Source organism: Tympanuchus pallidicinctus, unplaced genomic scaffold, assembly GCF_026119805.1.
Source record: "Tympanuchus pallidicinctus isolate F22 unplaced genomic scaffold, pur_lepc_1.0 scaffold2, whole genome shotgun sequence".
Taxonomy (NCBI): Eukaryota; Metazoa; Chordata; class Aves; order Galliformes; family Phasianidae; genus Tympanuchus; species Tympanuchus pallidicinctus.
Window position 1 is genome coordinate 9,407,828 of NW_026294721.1, and position 22,050 is coordinate 9,429,877.

Consider the following 22,050-nt stretch of genomic DNA (forward strand, 5'->3'; position numbering starts at 1 on the left):
AAAGTTATGTAGTCTCTGACTTAAAAGGAGAGGGAGTCTCATGAACACACACTGTAATTCTTGAAAGCAGTCCAACTGCTAAACGTGTAGTCCTCTGGAAAAAGGCCAAGCTGAGTCTGCAAGGCTGGTTTTGACCAATGATCTCTTTTTTCCTTACTTTTTTTTTTTTTTTTCTTTTTGTATCTTCAAAGCATTGATAAAGACACCCCAAATCTAATCTAAACTCAAACGAATGTTTGAGATCACCAAGAGAATGCTGGAAGTCTTTTCCATCTCCAAGGAGCTGAGAACTGAAGATTTTGTTTCTTGGAAAAATGAATCAGTTTCAGAAGACTGAGGTATACCTTTTCCCAGAACTCTCATAATTGCTTCAAGGCAGTTTTACAGATCCCATCTCTACATGTTGCTGTGTGTGAATCAGAAGTCTGATCTCAAATTTTTATCTGCTGAACACCTCCTTTTATGGATGAGACAGAGAGATGTAAGGAGGTTACTCTTGTTCTATTGTACCAATTTCACCTTAGAGCTATGGTAGTCCAGAAGAGCTGCTTTTTACACTCTCTCAAACTTAGCACTTCTTAACAATTTTCCCAGAAAATTGTCTTTCCACACTCTTGATTGCCATCTGCTATTTCAAATGGGACTCATGGAAAGGAATGGTTTTTCTGCACAGCCATTCTGTTTTATATTTCAGTTGGCTTAGCTGTACTGTGCTTACTTGAAAAAATTCCAAATAGTCTTATGAGAATATGGGATATACTAATAGAAAGCATCTTTTTAAGTGAGCAAGACATTACGTACATAAAGAGAACAGCTAATAGCTAGCAATTTGGCATATTTTTCTGATTTTGTTAGTCTTACCATTTTTTTCACAGTATAGTGTCTTTGTAAAAAATGACCATAGTAAACAGTGGTAATACTTATTGCAGGAAATACAGTCTGGAGGTATATCTCTTGCTTATTTCTCTGTGAAACATTTAGGATTCAGAGTTTCTTCAGTTTAGTAAGCCTGGGAAAGGATCGCTAATTTGTGTATGCAGTACATTTGGCCTCATATAACTAGTTTTGTTAATGCTATGAGTTGGTTTTCCTTCATTTTTACATAGACTCCAGACCTGCAAACATTTAAACACTGGACTAACAGATTCTGAACTTCTATCAGGTTACAGCAGGAATAAGGCACTCAGCACGTACAGTGTCTGGCTGCAGACTTAAAGTCATTAATCTCCTGGGTCTTGTTAGGCAATTATAGTTTAAGATACATGCACATGGAGTACAGGACTCATGTAATATGGGATTTTTTTAATCTAAGTTGAGGAAAAGGTTTTTAGAAATCATAGGGCAATCCAGACAACTAATACAGCAGTTCCTGGAGGAAGTACATCAGCTCCAAACACCTTGATCACACAGTGTGGCATTCAAATGAGAAATTACTGTAAGTGCATGAAGCTCATTATCCACTGCAAGCCAAAAGGAAGTATGAGTCTAAATGTTTCATCAAAATCATGGATATTCAAAAAGCATTTCTGAGGGAGGACAGCATCTTGCAAGACCACTATTTATGTATTTAACTGTTTTGGAAAGAACTTAATGATTTATTAGATTATTCCATTAATAATCCAGTGGACTAAAGACTGCGTGATATTAACATCCTTTAGCATAATATGTCATATTCTTCAAAGTACTTCATGCACTTTTCTACATAATAGGTTGTGTGTACTTCCATGAGTGAGCATATTTTTCTGTGTTTTGCTTTATTTATTAAACTAGAAAACTTCAAATCATATTAACATTTATACATCATAATGATTGGATTTTCACACTTCTTGGAACAGAATCTACTTTCCAAGCATTTTTCTTGATTCTGTAGGTCTATTGATGCAAAGGAGTTCAAGGAAATAAGACTGACTAACAATTTTTTATTACATTTGTCTTCAAAGGGTAATTTCCGAAACAGTACTTGGGAAAACATTATTTAATGATTCCTCATTAATACTGACCTGTCTGTGAGCAGCCCATTCTACGGAATGTGCTACTTACTCAGGTACAGATTTACTTCCATATTCCTAATGATTTTTTTTGCAGTCCAAAATCAATACTAATGTCACACGATGGACTTAAAAAATGACTGTGAGCTATATTAGAAGAGCTAATGAATGGAACTCAATATAGTAAAATAATGTAAAAAGAGAAGAGATTTCTGAAAATTGTTTTTAGTACGTGGTCATTAATATGTTAAGGCATGTACAAAAATGCATTAAAGGATCAGGAATATATTCCTGCAGGTACTTAGAACCTAATAAATAATGAATGTGATGATTAACTACATGGGCAGAAGTACAGCACATTACTAAGGAAAAGACTACATAAAACCTGTCTCTTGAATGGGTGAGCACCGTTGCTTTTAATATATAAAAACAATTGAACAGACTCACTTGTGTGCAAAGAGAAAACAAAAGAAGCAAGTGGCTTGAATTAACATTGTACTTTCAAATGACACAGATTTAAATATTGCTAAGAGCAATCAGGGTGCATGGAGCTGGGTGGAAGGGCAGCAGAACAAGGTGTGCAGAGCACAACGGCACCATTCAATGCTGTTTAAGCAGCCAGAGGGGTTTATGCAGGCCTAGAGAGCTGAAGTAGGACCACCACCAGGGCTTCTCCCTGACCTGCTGTGACCCTCCCTGAGCCTGTGCATGTTGAGCATGAGGGTCAAACAGTTCCAGTGGGTCATACTGGTCATTCATGCCTTCCATGGGCCGGCGGAGAAGTTTGTTAGGCCAAACCTCAACGGGTCTAAGGACAAAGTCGACTCGTCCAGCCCGTTTCATCTTGATGGGAAGGGTGACCCTTTTCATCACCCTGGTATAGCCCATGGCTTGGGCAGTGATTACATACGTCCCTGGAGGCAGGAGTCGCCAGTAGTCTCCATCAGCAGCTTTGGAAAGGCAAAGACACAAGAAGACAGAGTTTAGTTGGTCTTCCATCCTTTACAGACACATAGTCATACTCATGTATACTCGTGAATACATACATACACATATACACAAACATTTAGGGAGCAGGTTTTTAAAGGATTTTAGATTCAAGTCAACACAGATTTTGGAAAAAAGTTCAGACTAAAATATTTGAAGGACAAAAATATACTCTGCCTTTGAAAGTCTGGCATTTGGGAACTTAGGGAGTAAAATTCACATACAAAATTTCAGTAACTGGGGAGCTTTCGTTGCTGCTTGCCTATGGGCACAAGGAATAACTCCAAAGAAATAATATGAGTTAAAAACTACGTGAAACTTAAGAAAGTGAAAGCAGAATCCAAGCTGCAATATACACATAAATATAGCATGTCAAAAGAGGTAAGAAATCCCTCTTTTTATTATATTACATTCTACTACTTTACAGATGTTGTAGTGCATAAGACCATGGAGTCGGAGCTGCAGATGGTATAAATTGCCATTAGTATAAAATGAGTGTAAATTTCCTCCAGCTGAAGGTTAGGCCCCGCAGGCAAAAAGCAGGGAGTTTTAAAATGCAATATTTACTCTCCATTTTGTATTCCCTTTATTTTAAATGATATGTTTCTTAACTCAGTTAACGCTGTATTAATGTTATTTTCCCATGGAATTTTTCAGTCCTTTTTTTGACACTGAAATTTAAAGATGTTTTAATCCTGTAACATTTTTAACCCCACCTAACACAAGTACAAATGCTCCATTTTACTTCAGTATAAACATATTTTTTATTCAACCCTTAATTCTTTAAATGTCCATTGCCGATGTAAAGCCATCACCTGGGAAGAAATTTGAAAGAGACCCTAATTCATGCCAGAATCTCCCATCAATTTAAAGGATATGCATAATCTCCACTATTGCATCCTCTCTGATGTTAAGGTGTGTGTTTTTTTTTTAACTTGTGATTTTTTATTTTTTTTTCTTTTTCCCCGAAAGCTGGAAAGCATCCACTACATAATAAGTCATCGTAGCTTTCCAAATTGATTCAACTATCGTCATAAAAAAATGTTACCATTAATGTCTTCTGTTTTGCAGTCCTATGGCCTATCCTGTCCCATTGAAATCAATAATAAAATGAAAGTATTTATTCCAGTGCTCAGAACTTTAGGACTGTGAAAATTAGCAGTTGCACACACCTCGATATGTAGTTATCAGCTGGTGACGTTGAACATAATTCAAAATTCTATGTTCTTTTGCATTTGATATAAACATTGTTCACAGACTGCTTATATTTGTACTGTTTTTCACATGGAAAAAGTTTGCTTGCCTTGCAAACACAGTACTTATTCCAGCTGCTAAAGCCACTGTAGATCCTACTATACATTCTATATCTCATGCTGTGAATGTCTCATCTATTTTCCATGAATACAAGATGGACAGAGTAGTCTTGGTCTCCCAGCAGGGATATTGCTATATTCCTCCAGACATGAACTGTGTACTTCTAGATGGATTTCTGAATTTCTCTAATACTCATTCTTTTTGATGGCTGGCTGACAGCTTCATGTGGAAGTTTTAACTGCAAGGACTGTGTCATCCCAGAGATATGACAGACTCAACAGTCAGTTTGATGTTTGCTCTCTCTTACTTTTCTCAAACTCACAGCTGAGCCTTGACTTCTCAATAAGGTGACATTTCCATCAGATATGACAAGAGTTCACAGGTTCACTTCTCAGCGCTTTCACTCTGCCCCAGGAAAAAATCTGAAATAAAAATATTACCTGTAGTGATATCATGCTGGATGCCTCTGACTGAAATTCTAGCATTTTTAATTGGGTTGCCAAATTTATCAGACACAATTCCTTTTATTCCCCGATGAACCTGGAAAAGCAAAGCAAGGATAGATAAGAGTCATTGATCATAGCACCACATCTGAATATTCTACCCGTGTTGAGAGGAAACAACTTTTGAGAGGTTTGATCCATTACAGAGGATCTTGGGTGCTAATAACTCTTCTGATCACATCTACACTGAGATCTCAAAAGCAGCAATATCTTCTTGGAGAAAGCTGATGAAAAGGGAGAACTGAACAAGCACTTTCCCAGGCTAGGCATGCTGCTGTGCATTGCAATGAGGATCCCTTCACTGCGCAGATAAGTAGCATCTCATGATACAACTTCAGCACTTAGAAACTGTTGCTGATTGCCTACCCTAGACCCAGGACCGGAAAGAAATGAAAAGTTAAAGCTGTAAAAAGTAATCTGATGCTCTACACACAGTGTAAAGGCATCATTGCTGCTATGAGCGGAATCAAATCAGCATAGAGCAGTGGCCCTTTACTTAAAGTGCAGCATTAAAAGATGTGAGAAGTAAATCAAAATCATGCATAATTCTTAGCTTTAAGACAATAACACACATAAACAATATACTGCCATGCTGGCAGCAGAATCAGTTAATGAAGTTTTACAAAGAAACTAGGTGTTTTTTGTTAGTTGAAATAGGTAGTTTTCATTTTCTTCCACTTCTTCCTAAGGGATCTCAAAGTGCTTAAAGAAACAAAACTGCACAACTGTCTTGTGGTAGACATAATTTTACTATTTTAGAGTAAAAACATACAAATAAAATAATAACATGAATTCTAAGTTAAGGAGAAATTAGAAGAAGAATAAATATTTGTAATGTTATATTAATATTATTAAATATGTAATCCTTTGTGCAATCCTGATATCCTATGCAATTCTTAATGCAATATTTTAAAATCATTTTCAACACGGGTTTATGAATATTAATCAATATATAACACTGAATACAGTTACAGAATTTTAATATTTTTATGTCATATGAGCGAATAAGAGTATTTCAGGAAAATTTTTAGCCACTTTGGACTCATCATCTCCTTGCTGCCTACACATCACTACATGTCAGACTGTCATGATAGCAGTGTGTACAATATCCTTCTTCTCTTCTCTACAAGCACAGCTGCTTGAGCTGATGAGAAATGTGTTTGGTGACAAAATAAAGAGCAATGTGAATTCTGTCAAAAGAAAAGGTGCAAAAAAAAGCTCACTTTATATAAGAATCTTTCTTTTGGAGCTTTCAAAAATGGAAATTTTTCTACTGGAAACTCTATATGAGCTTTGTAATTGAAAAGTGATTCTACTTCTGTTTTTCCTGTGAATTGCTATGATTAACTTGTGCTGTTCTTCTTTACTTATTTTTCTTCCTGACTTTAAAGAGCAAAGCATCAAAGCAGTGAAAAAAATAAAGTGGAAAATAGATACGTTTAAAAACAAGCAGTTGAACATCTGAATTTATGGTAACTTTTTCATACTAAGCTTTTAAAATAATTAGCATTGTCAAATGACAGCAGGCTTTTATTTAAGGTGAGATTCTACTGTCATTTTAATGTAGCCTTTCCATACTGAGTAGAGCAATGCACTGATGGATTTAGGAATGACTCAGTCTAAGGACTTAAAAACTGTCCCTTAAAAAAGATTATGATGAAGAACTGCAATTTACTTTTCAGCATTGAACTTGAGGATTTATCATATGGATAGTGGGTAAATCTGGTCAGAAGAGTCATCTCTGAGCCAAATTGAATTTACACTGTAGACATACTCAAAGTAGTATGACCTCATCCAACTTCAGTAATAATTTTGCAATTACAACATGAGAGGATAAAAATGACAAATATGAAATTTGTTTAATGATGTTGATTTGGTTTGCTTTATTAAATACACTGTTTTTGGGTTTGCCTCAGGTCTGTGCCATGTAGTTTTCAGAGTGTTTTTTGGTACAACTTCCAATGGGGAGAAGAGATGAGTGTTTATGAAAATGAGTGCTACTTCAGTGTGTTAAGCCAAGGAGATTTGTACAACACCAACCAGCCTGGTATGTATCAGAATAAGAAAAGTTAGAATTGGTTGTGGCAGACTTAATCCTTATCGGGAGTAATTCAGTCATCCTTATCTGCAAAGTTGTTTTGCTTACTGTCCTGCGTTTACTCAAAAAGCTTTTCCAGCACAGACTTCTACAGTATCTCACACTATAAAAATCTTTACATCTTGAAGGCTTCAACTGCAATATATATGGATTTAACCCAGCTCCATTTGGATTCACTAAAACTCATTTTCATCAGACAGCTGTAAAATGAAATGAGTTTGGTGGTCTGTACTGTAGACTTTATTGAATGATGATACTTACCACAAGTAGCAAGAGGTTGCTTAGAAAGGCAATAAAAACACTCCTAACTATTTTAAATTACTGTGTACTCTATCAAAATAAGGCATGACAGAAATCTAATCTACTAATGGCTGAGAGAAAGAGGAGCAACTTCTGTTTCTGTGCTCACTTACTTATTGTCAATGAAGTATTTGTTTTTGCTGAGCTCAAGCTTATTATTAAAAATGACTTTCTAATGGCTTGCTTTAATGCTCACAGACATACAGTTGTCCCTTCAGAAAATGAGGCCTCAAGCCTTTTAAACTGTTTTCATCTAGAAATTGAGCTTAGAAGTGTGGAAACAATGTTTCTAGCAAGTTACTAAGAACCTCCCCATTTCAACTGAGTCTGTATCTCCTGTTGCTGTACAGCGGAGTTTGGCCGTGAGCACAGAATATTACAGTGAAAAAGCTCCAAGAAGCTTTCTGGAAAACAGATCTTGGTTTATTCTTCAGGAGAAAGGCTGATTTGTATTTTTCTACATGTATTTTTTTTTCTTGGCATTAAAGTTAGAAAGTTGATTTATAACATTGAAAGTATTTAGATACAATTCCCTTTTTCATTATTTTAAATTCCTCTATTTTCATCATTCCTGAAAGACAAGGCAAATATTATCTGAATGCTCTGTCAGACAAGTGGAGGCCCTGGGCTGCAGGTGGAATGTGATGACTGATTTAGTGCTGTCTCAATGATAACTAACCAGGAAAACAGTAATGGGAGAAATATTGACAAAGAAAATAAGAAGAAAACCATAAGCATTAAGGTCTGAAAATGTAGAGTCATACCATCTCCATGTAGTTCAGAAGGGCATCTCTGTTTTCATGCCAGATTGTAAACAGTTCTTCTTCCAATGGAAATTTTTCACATCCTACCTCCACAGTAACTTCAAAGCAATTTGTATGAAGATAATTAAAATCTGCCATACCTGCAGGTTCAGAAAGAAAAAGAAGAGATAAAGAAGAACCCATTTAACTCCAAACTAGAACTTTGCTGTTGCAGTTGGATGAAGGCAATGGCCAATATTTATAAATTATCCAACAAATTCAGAATGTTAGAACTTGTTTCAGCTGCAAATTAACTAATGACTGTAACACTGCTTTCCAGTGAAAAAAACATCATTTCAAGTATTGTACACCTGGCCAAGAAGCAGCAATAGAAAGATAAGAAACGGAAAAGGCCGGAAACCGCAGCATAGGAAGTTCCGCACAAACGTGCGCAAGAACTTCTTTACAGTGAGGGTGACGGAGCACTGGAACAGGCTGCCCAGGGAGGTGGTGGAGTCTCCTTCTCTGGAGATGTTCAAGACCTGCCTGGATGCCGACCTGTGCGACCTGCTGTAGGGAACCTGCTTTGGCAGGGGGGTTGGACTCGATGATCTCTGGAGGTCCCTTCCAACCCCTACAATTCTGTGATTCTGTGATTCTGTGAAGAATTGGCTAATCACATTAATTGGATAACTAGCCATATTAGATATAATTGCCAAAGCTCATGAGGATATACATGACCATTTGCTATTAGAATGTTTGGAAATGTTTCTGCACAAATGGCACTGGATATAATTTTCAGAAGAATGGAAATCTAAGATATTTAAACTTGATTCTCACTCATGCCTCACATCTTTCTGAGTGCCCAGAAAGATTAGATACTGATTAGATACTGAAAAAAAATGAATAATACTATTGAGGAAATAAAATTACCAACTTAAGCACAAGTTAATGGGAAGTTTGTTTCTGCTGTTGTTTTTCATTTAAAAAAAAAAGTTTTTTTTAAACAAACTGAAAAAGCAATACATTCAGAAAGAATACAAATACAAAAAGTGAAATCAAACCTATGGTACTAAGGTGTGACAGCACAGCATTAAGCATTTATTTCTACTTTTCAGATTTAAAAAATAGAAGGATGTTATATACAATAACAAACATGACTTGTATAGCTTGTTAATTTTTCTAGGTTTTATCAGGCTTAATTATGTCCCTTGGCAGCTGGAAATAAGTGCTATACATATCAATATTTTAATTCCTTACAGATAACTTTTTGCAAGGATCAGACTAAAATAAACTGAACTGAATAAAATTACTTCTGTCAAACCCTTGTATCTCATAAAGGTCGCATAGAGGTTTTACCTCACTTGAAATGATGGTAAAGTGGTTTTACCTCCAGTGAAGCTGTACCACTCAGCACCATTTATAATACCTCCACGTTTTACAAAATTTCCACCACAGCGATGTTCCGATCGGTCTGAGATGACTGGATGTGCATCAGCATAGGCTTTTGCCAGCATTTTAAACATCTGGAAAAAATGGTGTGTAATAAACAGTAAACATGTTAACCTTCAGTCATGGCTATTGCTGCTAGAAACTCTTGTTGTTGTTGAGCCCAGACAGTGAGCAACTCTGAGTCCTTGAGGCTGATGGAGAGGAAGAACCTCTGTGCAAGGATGTTCTGTCAGAAAGCTTTCACTTGCTTTCTTCTCTAAGGTGCTTCTCTGCAATCCAATTTATTTAGACAATACTAAATACCAGTTGATTTTGTAACACTTGGCTTTAACCTGTCTTCAGCAGACATAGAAGTTTGTTTGGTCGGTCTAAATCCCAGGTTTAATAGCTGAAATCAGGTCTCTCCATTATGTTCTAACTGTTGCTATTTTTACTCCTTCAGAAACACCTACACCAGCTTCAGCCCAACCAGATCTTTGCATCAGCTGCTGGTGATTAAAATAGACAGTGTCAATTTGGTTTGCACTTATCCTTCTCACAGGACAACCTGCCAGTTTGATCTCAATGACAGTTGCTTCTCCATGGGGCAGAAAGCATTCCTAAAAATGGAAAGATAGGATGTAGAGATGGAGTATGTCACCACCGATCTCTTAAGAGTGTTAATAGTGATGAAGAACAGCTGAGTCACCATCCAGAAAGGAAAAGTGATGAGTACATGAAGTGAAGACAGAAGAAGCAGTGATCTGGGGGAGCCATTTCTTTGAGTCAGTTTTCTGTCACTTTTTCTTCAATGTGTATTCCAAATTTTAACACGTATACTCCCATCTGTTTATTTGATTCAAATCTCATCTATAAAAACTACAATTCCAGATTTCAGCCCTGAAATGACAGCAATTGTAAGAAGCCACCAGATCAGATCAGCATTACAGGTTGCACTGCACAGTTCTTAAGACAATGTGCAAGGAACTGGGTGTCTAAAATCTTAGGTCACTTCCAACCCAAACCATTCTAGGATACTGTGATTCCCTGTAAAGAAAATTTGCCAAAATCTTTCTGATGGCCAGAATAGCTGTGACTGGCCACAGACCTCAAAATAATTCCATGTTTATACAGAAGAGTGCATTATATAAAAGAGCATAAAGGGAGATAATGAAGAGGAATTTTGGAAGCGTGATGCTCAGTTGCTAGAACAGGGTACATGCTGTTACATGCCAATACTGATCCCACTGATTGACACAGGTTGGTTTTTTTGAGTGGGAGAAAGGGAAAGTTTCCATTCTGCAAAGGGAGTGAACTTGACTCCATTTTAGTGTGTGTGTTTCTGGTCACAGGGATCAGTGCCACTTCTGTATCACAAAGCAACAACAGTTTGCTGGAAACAGCAGGCAAAAAAAAAAAGGAAGGTTCTGGATTAGGTTAGCCCAAACAGATGCAAGAAAGTGACATAAGGGCATGGGTCAGTTTTGAGACTCAGCAGCTAGAAGCCTAGCCAGTAATGCAGGTTAAAGAGGCTTGAAATCTGCCACTGCCAGGAGGATCTCCATACTGCCACACATATACCATGAGAGACATACAGAAATGGCAGCATCCAGGAGCTTTTGGAGATCTAGTTTGAATGTGCTTTGCAGAATTTGACTTTTGGAATTCTGAACATTATCTGTACTGCAGCATTTCACCCAGGGCTGCAGCCAAGGGTGCAAATGTGCCTCTCTTCCCCTTGCATGGTGCATTTGGTAGATCACTGTTGAGAACAAGGGATACAGCTAACATATAGCAGCTAAAACATGCTGCAATACTTCAGGTTGCCAGTTGCCCAGAAGCAGCAGCAGCAGATGACATTAGTTAAATGCAGGTCACTTCACTAGTACACATTTTATAACTTCCTGAGCAAAAGCCAAGTGATGCTGGTAGCATTATTATGGTTCCTGAGCTGACTATTGAAAAGCTGGTTTAAATGGAGGACATCCCTAACCCACCCCTATATGTTCTAAACTTCCAACCTTGTAACTAGTTTCCCAGGCTTTGCTGATACTGACTATGAAGCCATCTCAGCATGAGGTTCTGTGTCTTACAAACCAGGAATCTATGTCTCGCAAACCAAGGATACAATTAGGGCTCACTCCATCCCAAAGGATGGAGTCTTTTGTGTTATGTTATGTTATTAATCATTTCATTCAAAACATCCATGCTGTCTCTGAATGGAGATGATGGAGGGACAGTTGTCCTTCATTCCCACATCTGAACTGCTGGATGAGGCGTGAGTGGCCACAATCTTGCAACATCTCTGTGCTAACTGGGACTCCTTTAGCTAAATCATTGTTATGCACACACAGCCAGTGCACTTCATGCTGCTCAGAAGAAATGAATTGATATGGAAAGTGTTAAGTAGTGATAAATATTTAATAGTTGCTGATGAGAACTGTCACTTTAGAAGAGATTCATCCCAGAGATGTGCTCAAAGATAAGGGATACCTCCAGTCAAACACCAACTTCCAATGATTTTCAATTGCTGTAAGCTGGGTAAGGAACCACATTTACTTAAGAGGCCAGGGACACTTTTAGCATACACTAGAAGGATAAAGAGCTGGCTCTTCTCCTAGTGGGCTTGTCAGCAATGAATAGTAGATTGAGGAAATCAAAGGGAAATAGGAAAGACAGCAAAAAATTTTACAGAAGATTTACAGTGATTCCCAGCTGAGGAACCTGAGAGGGGAAAACCATTCCTATTCTTCTGGAATAAATGTTACAAGGCTGCCACCATATGGTAGGCAGCCTTTTTGTTACGACAGATTTCAACGAGAAATAACACTTCTGATGAGGATTGCTTCTATCATTCTAGGAAAACAGTGGTAAAAATAGCAGAGCTTTCACCCATTATATAGTGATATCCTTACTTTTCTTAACCTGGGTCTCCTGAAAGCATGTTTGGCCTCACAAAACATGGGTAAATTTGTACACATCAATCTGATAGCTATCTTTTAGAGCACATTCATTAATTGTATGAATTACTATGAATGCAGAAACTTTTTTTTTTTTTTTTTTTTAATACCTCCTATTTATTTCCATGGAAACTACAACAGATACAAAGAGCTAAATAGCACTACTTGATAGAGAAAATTCAAGTTCTGGATATGGATACCATATCAATATACCTACTGTACAAAAATAATCTTACCTTCTCATCAGGTGTAGGGGAGAACTCTTTTTCTTCCATAGGATGCCTTGAATAGTCGTAAGGATAAGTCACAACCAGTTCACCCCCATGGAGGCTGGCAGAGAGAACAAACGGGATGGACCTCATCCACTTCATGACTGCTTTAGTCTCAGGTGCCACCTGAAAACCAGGAGGAAAAATAGCCATGACTGATTGTTCAGCTCTGAAGAGATTTGGTTTTTAGCAGGATAAAGTCCAGTGAAGAAGAGTGTGTCAAGAAGGAGAATGATGAAGCTCTTCAGCTCTTCCATTCCAATGATTAATGGGGGAAAAGTTTCAGTTTGCTCCAGGGAACAGATTGTAGAACCATAGGATTTCTGAGCTGGAAAGAACCCTTTATGATCATCTAGCCCTACTCCCCTGCAATGAACAGAGGCACCTACAACTAGATAAAGTTGCACAGAGCCCTGTCCAGCCTCACCTTAAATATCTTCAAGGCAGAGCATCCATAACCTCTACGGGCAACCTGTTCCAGTGCCTCGCTGCCCTTACTATAAGAAATTGATTAGATTACACGTACTGTTTTTATATCCCTATAAATCAGAAGCAAACACTGTGGAAAAACTCATGAAAAAAACCCAAACCACCACCACCAACAACAAAAACCCAAACAACAACCAAAAACAAAAAAACAGGAACTTTGACAAAGAATACTTTTTCACTGCAGTGACATTTTCAGCAGTTCAAAGTGATGATGGCATTATTTGTCGCGGTGCTTTACTATTATTTGCAAACCAGATGTCTTTTCTAATTACACTTCTGAAACAGCAGGACTGACTTTGGATGGAATACAAGGACCAATTTGTAATGCTCAGCATTGTTGCAAATAACGTCTCATATATTAACCTTAGCTCTGCAAATAAAAGGAAACGAAAAGATATAATACACAGCAACAACTGCAGTTCACTTGCAGGGAACTATTGCAAATAGATCACAAAATTCGTCTTTCTGGCAGTGCATGTGAGGTGATAGCTGCCGGGGAGTGGGGATCGGACATCGCAGACGCGGGGTTCCGTCCTGCTCCGTTCTGCGGAGCGATTTCACGGACCCAGCTTCGGCGTTGGTGAATTCTTCGGGCTAACAGTGTCACCTGGTGGCTGGTCCTTGCAAGCCCAGACACCAGTCGCTGCTCTTGGAGGTGAGGCTGTTTTGTTTGCAACTTGCGAGGATATCAGGGAAAAAGAACGTCGTCGATCCATATTCTGCTTTGCACAAGTGCAGATATGCAAGTTTAAGTATATTAAAAAAAAAAAAAAAAAAAAGTGCAAGGTTTGTTATGCTAGATTTACTTCAGTGTTTTCTGCAGGGCTGCCAACACTGCACGTCACCTTTTGCATTGATTCCATCCACTCTGGGGAAATCTTCCAATCAGGGTCCTGGAGGGGCTAATATCCAGTGCTTGTGAGGCTAAGTGCCTCTAATGGTTGTGCTATATAGCTCAAAACACAGTAGGTACAGAACTTAAATAAATAACACCCTAAAGACAGAAACATTAGGTTCACTGCAACAGTAATTCCTGTTTTCTTCACATCAGTCCCTGCGCAGATGTAACTTTTGGATGAGGCACATCTAAATGGATATTCTGGTATATCGACCAGGCACACTAGGAAATCACACTTTTCTACATCTATTCTCTTCATACATCCACTCACAGCTTTACATTTATCTGCATACGATTTGGGTGTATTAGCTGCACTGTTTGAAAAGTCTGTACCTTGTATTTGGGAAGCAGTAGGAACATGAGGGCCATGACACTGCTGCAAGGTAAATCACTGATGGGCAGATGGTTGGATTTGATGATCTTAGTGGTCTTTTCCAATCTTTATGATTCTATAATTCTATAATTTTATGATTAAGAAATGTGTGAGTTGCAGCTAACATATGGACACAGCTAGATTGCGCCACCTGTCCACTACCAGCAGCACTCTGCACACTGGAAACCTAAATCAGGCTTTTTGTTTAATTGTGAAGATTAGTTCCCAGAAAGGGCATGGCCTGAAAAAACGTTCTGAAAGTCAGATAGAGAGCACTCCAGAAGGAAAGGGTACTCCCTGTCCCACGTGCAGCTGCCCAGCCAGCAAGGACATGCCCGATGCCAGAATCAGCCATACTTTCAAACAGTGCTCTTAGGTCTTGATGAGATTTTAGCTGCTTCTGTCATTCCGTGGGCAAGGGTAAAATTAGAATTTTGACTCAGAGAGCTCTGATATTCTGCTCTCTTCTGCTTAGCTGACTTATTCACTAGATACCTGCATAAGCTGCAAGGCACTGCTGAGTCACATAGCCAATGTCTTGTTGAACCAAACGTTGTGGAAAAAAACAGTAATTTCACTGTCATTGTTTTTATCCTAATAGCATTTCAGCAACTTTGTGATCCATGATTAAAGCTTTGAAATGTGTCCATCCCTTTTTATCTTGGTTCAGATCCTTTGGATGATATCAGATTCTGTCTCACTCTGGCCTTTGAATGTTCATAGACTTTTACTATAATGTGGATTCTGTGTTTGTTTTTCATTTTTTTCACCAAGACTCTTGTTTCTCAGTCAGAGGAAATCAATCTTAAGGTATCCATCTCACAAGAACAATTTGGGATATAATTAGAAAACAGCTAAATTATTTGGGCATAATTACAGTGAATGGGCATTACCTTTTAAAACGGGAATCTCATTTTTATCAATTATACTGCAATTAGTTACTGTCTCCATAGCTTTCAAAGGCTTTTTTTCCCCCTCTTTTAGAAACAACAAGGTTCATTTTTCAAAATGCTATGCCGGCCTCCACTGGCACAGACCTCCAAATTCTGTTAGAGTCAAGCCAATTTAACTGGATTCACTTCAAATGAAGCCCAAAGTCTCTTAGACCAAGCATTCAGACCCCTTAGTTCAATAATTTAAAATGCCAGGGAACAAAAACCACTGTACAGTAAGGTCTGGAGGGAAGTCAAAGCTCTCCTGAGATTATGAGATTGGCTGGGACCACTTACAGTGTCCTGCAATACCCACATAATTACTTTAATAAGGCAGGTAATAAACACTATTAAGTAAATGAAAGCTGAGACACTGGTGTTGAAATGCATGATCTAATGCTTTTGCATAGACAAAGCTGACTTCTGTAGGAGCCATGGGTTTGTTTGCCTGACAGAATTGAAACTCCTTATGGGAAAGGTGCTTTGGCTGCCCTCTAACTGCCACCAGTGGAGGAGAGGAACCCAAGCTGGTGAGACTGCTTACACTTATGTTTCTGAACCATGCATAACTACAGTTATTAAGGAGATTTTGTGGTGCCATTCACACCACAGACAAATTAGTTCTCTCCTTTGTTCTGCAAAGCACAAGGTTTTGGAGATGCTTTGGGTATTGTTTAGGTCAGGAACCATTTTGGGATCAAGGAAGCACCTAGAGGTCCCCTGAGTCCTTTGGTAGTATGAAGAATGAATCACTGAATCATCACCTTGTTTCTAATTCATTTTCCTAAGCAAGGACTAGCCTTTAGGAGAAGGGCCATGTTTATACCCCAGGGCTTGTTCCCACTAAGGTAGTCATTAACAGAGGGTGGGTTGGTGCCAAGGTTTCCCAGTTCCTTGTTTGTAGCGCAGACACATGGGAGTGACCACGGACAGAACTGGCCACAGCAGTAGAGGTATCTGTGGGAGAAATGTTAGCCTGTCTTCAACTAGCCCTCTATAAACTGCTCTGATGATACACAACATCTAAGAAAGCTGAACAGGTGGTTGTAAAAATAACTGCAGGAGGCTGCCTATACTAACTATCCCAAAGAGTAGCAGAGTGATCAGGACAGACGTAGAACTCAGAGGTGGAATCAGGGAGGTCAGAGAACAAAGATCCAGACAGTTATGAGGACTCTAGGCTGCATATGGGATAAGCTGACGGTGGACTATCACAAAGAGGGATAAAGGTCATCTTTTACTTTCCTTAGGTGTGCTACAGCCTTCAGCCCTGCACCTCTGGATGCAGTGAGACGGAGTGGCACATAACTGGAGGCAGATCTCCATTCCTTCCCCAGTGTCTGCTTCCCACTCACTACATCCAGTCTGAAAGGACAAAACCAGCCTTCTTGGATACCTCAAAGGAAAAGTAAAAGCATTTTCAATTAATTTTTCAAATGTGTCAGATGATTCTGTATCCTGCCTGCTCAGGGGACTTGTATAGCCCATGAAAGAGCTCCTAAGGCAGGGAACAAATCATTGCAAGCATCTCCCTCCAGGGAAGCACACATATAGATATGGATCAAAAAGAAGTGCATTTGCATGGAGTAGCCAACTTAGACAAGATTGAGAACAAGGCAATGTTTGCTCTCAAACCAGGAACCCAGCAAGAAGTTCTCACCAAGAGTCAGCTTCGGCAAGTGGGCTTAAAGTAGCATAGCTACTTCCAATAAGCTAGACATATATATTTATAATGACTGTTGTGATATAACATTGTTATTACTCAGCATGTTCTGGGTAATTAGTACTTCGTGCTGTAAATGCAGGCAGGTTCCCAACTAAATGATTAATCTTGGATTGCCATTTGGGAATAGGATAACAGATACATAGAAGTGAGCTGTGCTCAGAGATTTATTGCAAAACACAGGCATTCCTAGTCAAAATTCTGGCTTTAAAGGGAGGAAAAGAAATTCCTTAAAAGAGAACACGGATGGCTCTGAGCCTAATACCTATATGACAAAGTAAATCCTTCACGAGACAAGGTAAACCATGAAAAAACTACAAAGCACAAGTGGAATGACCTGAAACAATTCCCTCTCTAGACATCTATCCTAAAATACATTTTGTCAGCTGTTTTCATTTAACCTCTGGTTCTGCTTCACATGCTCTCAACTCTTTCTCATCTGAGGCTCTGTAAATTACTTGCATTTACTGTTCAGTGTTATCAGTCATCGTTCAGGAAAAAGTTGGAAATTATTATGCCCATGACCTCTTATTCTTTCAGAAATCTAGTGACATGAGCTGGGATCTGTACAACAACATGCATAAAGTAGAATAAACTTCTTGATATGACTTACGTTGAAAATCAGTGATCTGATAGAAAGTGCACCGGTAAGTTCCTCATAGCTTTGCATCATCACATCTATATTAGGCTGAGGAAGTGAGGTGCTTTCATCCACGTGTCAGTACTGTGAAATGGGTTACCAAAACACTGGGGGAGCATTAGAGATTTCTTTGGGATATAGTACAGTCCTTTTATGAGAACATCTATAGAAAAGTAGAAATTCACAGAGTGCTGTCTCAGATTTTTTGCTAACACTGAAAAAGGCTGCTGAAACAATCCTGTTCCCCATGGGAACTCTGGGTATCACTTAGTGAAGATAAGTGCAAGTTCTTGCAGTGGAGTTTCTGTTCTGCTCTCTGAGTCTAGAGGTGGCAGCAACTCTCCATTCCAACACCACTGCCTCCCGACTGGATTTTCCCATTGCTCCAGCTGCTTGTAGTCATTTATAACCACTGTTTTTGAGGAAAGCATATGCCACATGACTTCACACTAAGCCTTTTTGTGGTTTCCAAGTCAGAAACCACAGCTGCATCAAACCTGTGCAGAGCTTCATGCAATGAGATCCGAGTCTGGCAATCACAGAATTGCTGGTTTTGGCAGGGACCTCTGGAGACCACCTAAACCTGGACAGAATACTCCAGATGGGGCCTCTCCAGGGCACAGTAGAGGAGGAGGATCACATTCCCCTACCTGCCAGCCACATTTTTTTTAATGCAACCCACAATATAAAAATGCATAAAAAAGCTTTTCAACATAGAATCACAGAATCATAGAATGGGTTGAAAAGGGCCAAAATGATCATCCAGTTTCAACCCCCTGCTATGTGCAGGGTCACCAACCACGATACCAGGCTGCCCACAGCCACATCCAGCCTGGCCTTGAATGCCTCTGGGGATGAGGCATCCACAACCTCCTTGGGCAACCTGTTCCAGTGTGTCACCACCCTCTGTGTGAAAAAATTCCTCCTGATATCTAACATAAACCTCTCCTGTCTCAGTTTAAAACCATTCCCCCTTGTGTTTCTTTGACCTTACTGCTCAAGTCAATCACAATTCAGTTTGATAATCTCTTTCTAATGAAATTAGAGTGCTTGAACAACGTTAAGGGAGGCAATGATAAAGAAAAAACAGAAAAACAAAAACATGCTACCTCAGTTTAAAAAACTAACAGTGAATTGATACCTGTTATGATTCTTAGTTTATAATAGCATCATACAAATTATCAATAAATTTTCCCAGTGACATCTGCCTCTTTGGCCAGACCTACACCAGGATTTTTCATGGCAATTCTGAACATGTTAAGTTTAGTTCGACATATAAAATCTTATTACTAGAGAATAACCTAAGGCCAAGCAATCTCAGGTTCTTAATTTCTGAGCTGCTCTGTAGTATATGAAATTTATAAAATCTGTAATTCATACCTTACCCCACCAGTAGGATTGCGGAATGGGGATATGGTCCAGGCGGGCCCCACGAATCCCAGCTCTTCTATAAGCTTCTGAAGTCAGATCAGGGAAATTTCTGTTCAGGTCCAAGTTCTGAGCTGTCTGCCGGCCAATCACCCATCCATTGTAACCAGCACCCTAAGATGTAACACGGAAGCCCAGTTCAGTATAACTTAGTGGGAAAAGGAGGTGTTTAAAATTTCATTTTATAATTAGCAATGTTACATTTTAAAATACATCAGAGATAAGCTAAAAAAAATGTATATGCAGTCAGAAAAAGCCATAGTTATTAATCATTCCTCATCCCCAAGATTGCCCTTACTAGCATATGAAAGCTATTTCACTCACCAGTGATGTGACTCATGAGAGGAGCACAGCAGTTTCTTACTCAACACAGAACAACATGCAGAGTGGGTTAGAAGAGAAGAAAAGAAAAACAAAATTACAGCTCTTGCTCAAAGAAAAGTTCAGGCAGAACGCAATACCCCCAGTATCATTCTAATGGGTAAAGCTCACCACTTGAGCAACTCAAAAAAAGGAAAGTCCTGATTTCATGTTTCATGCCAATTATGCTATTGATAGAAGTGAGGTAAAAAGAAGAATGCTAGGTAACATCTGTCAGAAGTGTTGCTTTCATACATCTCCTTCAGACATCAGCTGATCTCTGAAAACTGGCATCCTCATGAAAGCTTGAAAGTACAGACCATATTACCATTTTATTACATCTGTTAGTCTACAAGAGGAATAACGTCTATTCCACAGTATTAAATTATGTTTCCTTACTTACAAATTAGTTTAAAAGTCATTGAAGTGAGTCAGTGGGCATCTTGTTCTAGAACTGATAACAGAGACTGTGAAATGTGTGAAAAAGTAGCACAGTCATTCCCACATCAATGCATGCAGAGAGGAAAAATGGCTAACATGGCTCTGGTTGCTTTGAAGGTCTGTTCGCATTGTCTTCAGAAAGCAACCTACCCCCATAGCAGCCTGGAAGCCCAGCTGCTGATTATTAGCACTCTGTTCCATACTTGCTGCTTCACTTAAAGTTTGTATTTTCCTAGGGGGAATTTTAGAAGCAGGAAGCACTGAACATTTATTTATACAAAGTCTCTTACTTCTTCCGCAGCCAGTTCATACCCATCTGGGTTGAGTGAAGGCAGGAGATGAATTCTGGTGTTATTGATCAAAGTTTGGATGCGAGGGTTCCCGAGAAGATACTCTGAACACAGATACTGAGCAAGGTATATCAGCAGTTCTTTTCCCACAACTTCATTTCCATGCATATTGCCAATGTACTTAAATTCTGGCTTGACTGTGGAACATGAAGCAATGAGATGCTTTAATTTGATTATACCTGGATGGCTTCCAAAAGAAGAGTAACACAGACAGCTTATAGACGAAAGTTTTATTTACAGTAATTTAATGCATACATTGCTGTAAACAGTACGCCAACTCCAGATGAATTTCTCTCCCCTACAAGTCAGTTCAGCAATGATTTAAATCACTTTCTGGATGGGTGAAACAAAATCCATACTTTCAGGATCATGTACAATAAGGGGCACCCATTGCTCTAAGCTTTTATTTATTTATTTATTTATTTTGACTCATTAGTTGTGATGCTGCAAATGTCAAGCTGTAGAAAAGGGACAGAACACACCCCTGGCACTCTCACTTAGCTTGGGCAGCTACGATGCTTTGTATTGTCACACATCTTAGAAATGACCTGCAGATGTGTAATATATTACCCACGTATTTGGAACATAAATTAGGTAATGCATAAAAAATGCCTTTTAGGCATTAGGCTAAACAGACTTGGAATAGAACTATTAGTAACACTAAACCTCACAGTTCTCTGCAGCTATTCTCCCAGTTTCCATCCTTCATTAGAGATTAATGGAAAGTAGAAAATAGATGCACCCTTTCCTGTCTAGCCCTTTGTTTTCATCTTTGATCCCGTCCATCGCCTAGCACTGGACCTGGAAGGAGGGCTGGCACAGAGCTATTGTGCCAGCTTACTAAGGCTACCAAAATCACATCCTGAGAATCATGGAGCAATAGATTTAGAAGGAAATGCTAGGTGATGTGTTAAACTACCATCTTTTATCATACTATATCACACTTTTTATTTTAAAGCCTGATTCATAGGCTTTGTTTTATCCTGGCAAACAGAGTATTGCCTAAAAAAAGACACCTGCAACTTCCATCCTTTTTACACAAGAGAAGAAGGACAATTGGCCAACAGATAGGAGTTTAGAACTTTGCTGTATTAATGATTTCTTCTGGGATTTTGCTGAAGTTCAAAGGCATCTCAGAATATCCCCACACCGTGCAAGGAAGTGTGCCTGAGAGCAAACAAAATGAACACTAGGCTCAGCTGCCCTCTCTGCCTCCCCAGGGGCATAGCATACAGAAGACACAGAAGCTTTACCTCAGGTAATAAGCTCATAAATGTATTTGGATGTAGCTCTGTGCTGAGCCTACATGGATGCTGAAGAACTGTCCAAAAACTTTGCAAACTGGGCATAAATAAATAATAGTCATACCACTGTGCTCGTATACATGGCCATATATTTAGGAACAAGGAATTTAGGAAAATGCAACTGGGCAATAATTACTGCAGCAAATCATCTGCCATCACAGTAATCTGAGAATACAATGTTTTTCAATAAACACTCCTTACATTTTAAGTAGTATCTTTTTAAAGAGGATGGATAGTATGTTGGATTTCCCTTAAGCAACCCATCAACACTGATAAAACTCACGTAGTTCATGGTGACCAGGCTTGGTTGAAAACTCAATCACAAAAAGGTCTTTTCCTTCAAAACTGCGACCTATGCTGTAAGTTGTTGCAATATGGGAGCATCTAGAAGCAGTCTTCTTCAACGTGCTCACCATTTGGGAATATGAATGATGTTTGAACTGAATAAAAGTAGCTGGCAAGTCTGAAGGCAAATCTTCTTCAACAACTACTTCTCCTGCAAAGAAAAATTGTAAGACA

At 38.8% G+C, this 22,050-nt stretch overlaps 1 protein-coding gene across 1 annotated transcript in view; it reads right to left on the bottom strand.

Moving 5' to 3' along the window:
- Nucleotides 1-1,282: 1,282 nt before the first annotated feature.
- The window catches only part of CPZ (carboxypeptidase Z), a 36,456-nt gene continuing 15,688 nt past the window's right edge, over nucleotides 1,283-22,050 (bottom strand). Inside the window, exons 4-11 of the mRNA XM_052682750.1 lie at nucleotides 21,815-22,027; nucleotides 20,168-20,364; nucleotides 19,029-19,190; nucleotides 12,561-12,719; nucleotides 9,324-9,459; nucleotides 7,955-8,094; nucleotides 4,730-4,829; nucleotides 1,283-2,938 (exon numbers count right to left, since the gene is read on the bottom strand). Of these exons, the coding sequence (XP_052538710.1) occupies nucleotides 2,589-2,938; nucleotides 4,730-4,829; nucleotides 7,955-8,094; nucleotides 9,324-9,459; nucleotides 12,561-12,719; nucleotides 19,029-19,190; nucleotides 20,168-20,364; nucleotides 21,815-22,027 (1,457 nt within the window). The 3' untranslated portion in view covers nucleotides 1,283-2,588. The remainder of the gene's footprint in view (nucleotides 2,939-4,729; nucleotides 4,830-7,954; nucleotides 8,095-9,323; nucleotides 9,460-12,560; nucleotides 12,720-19,028; nucleotides 19,191-20,167; nucleotides 20,365-21,814; nucleotides 22,028-22,050) is intronic.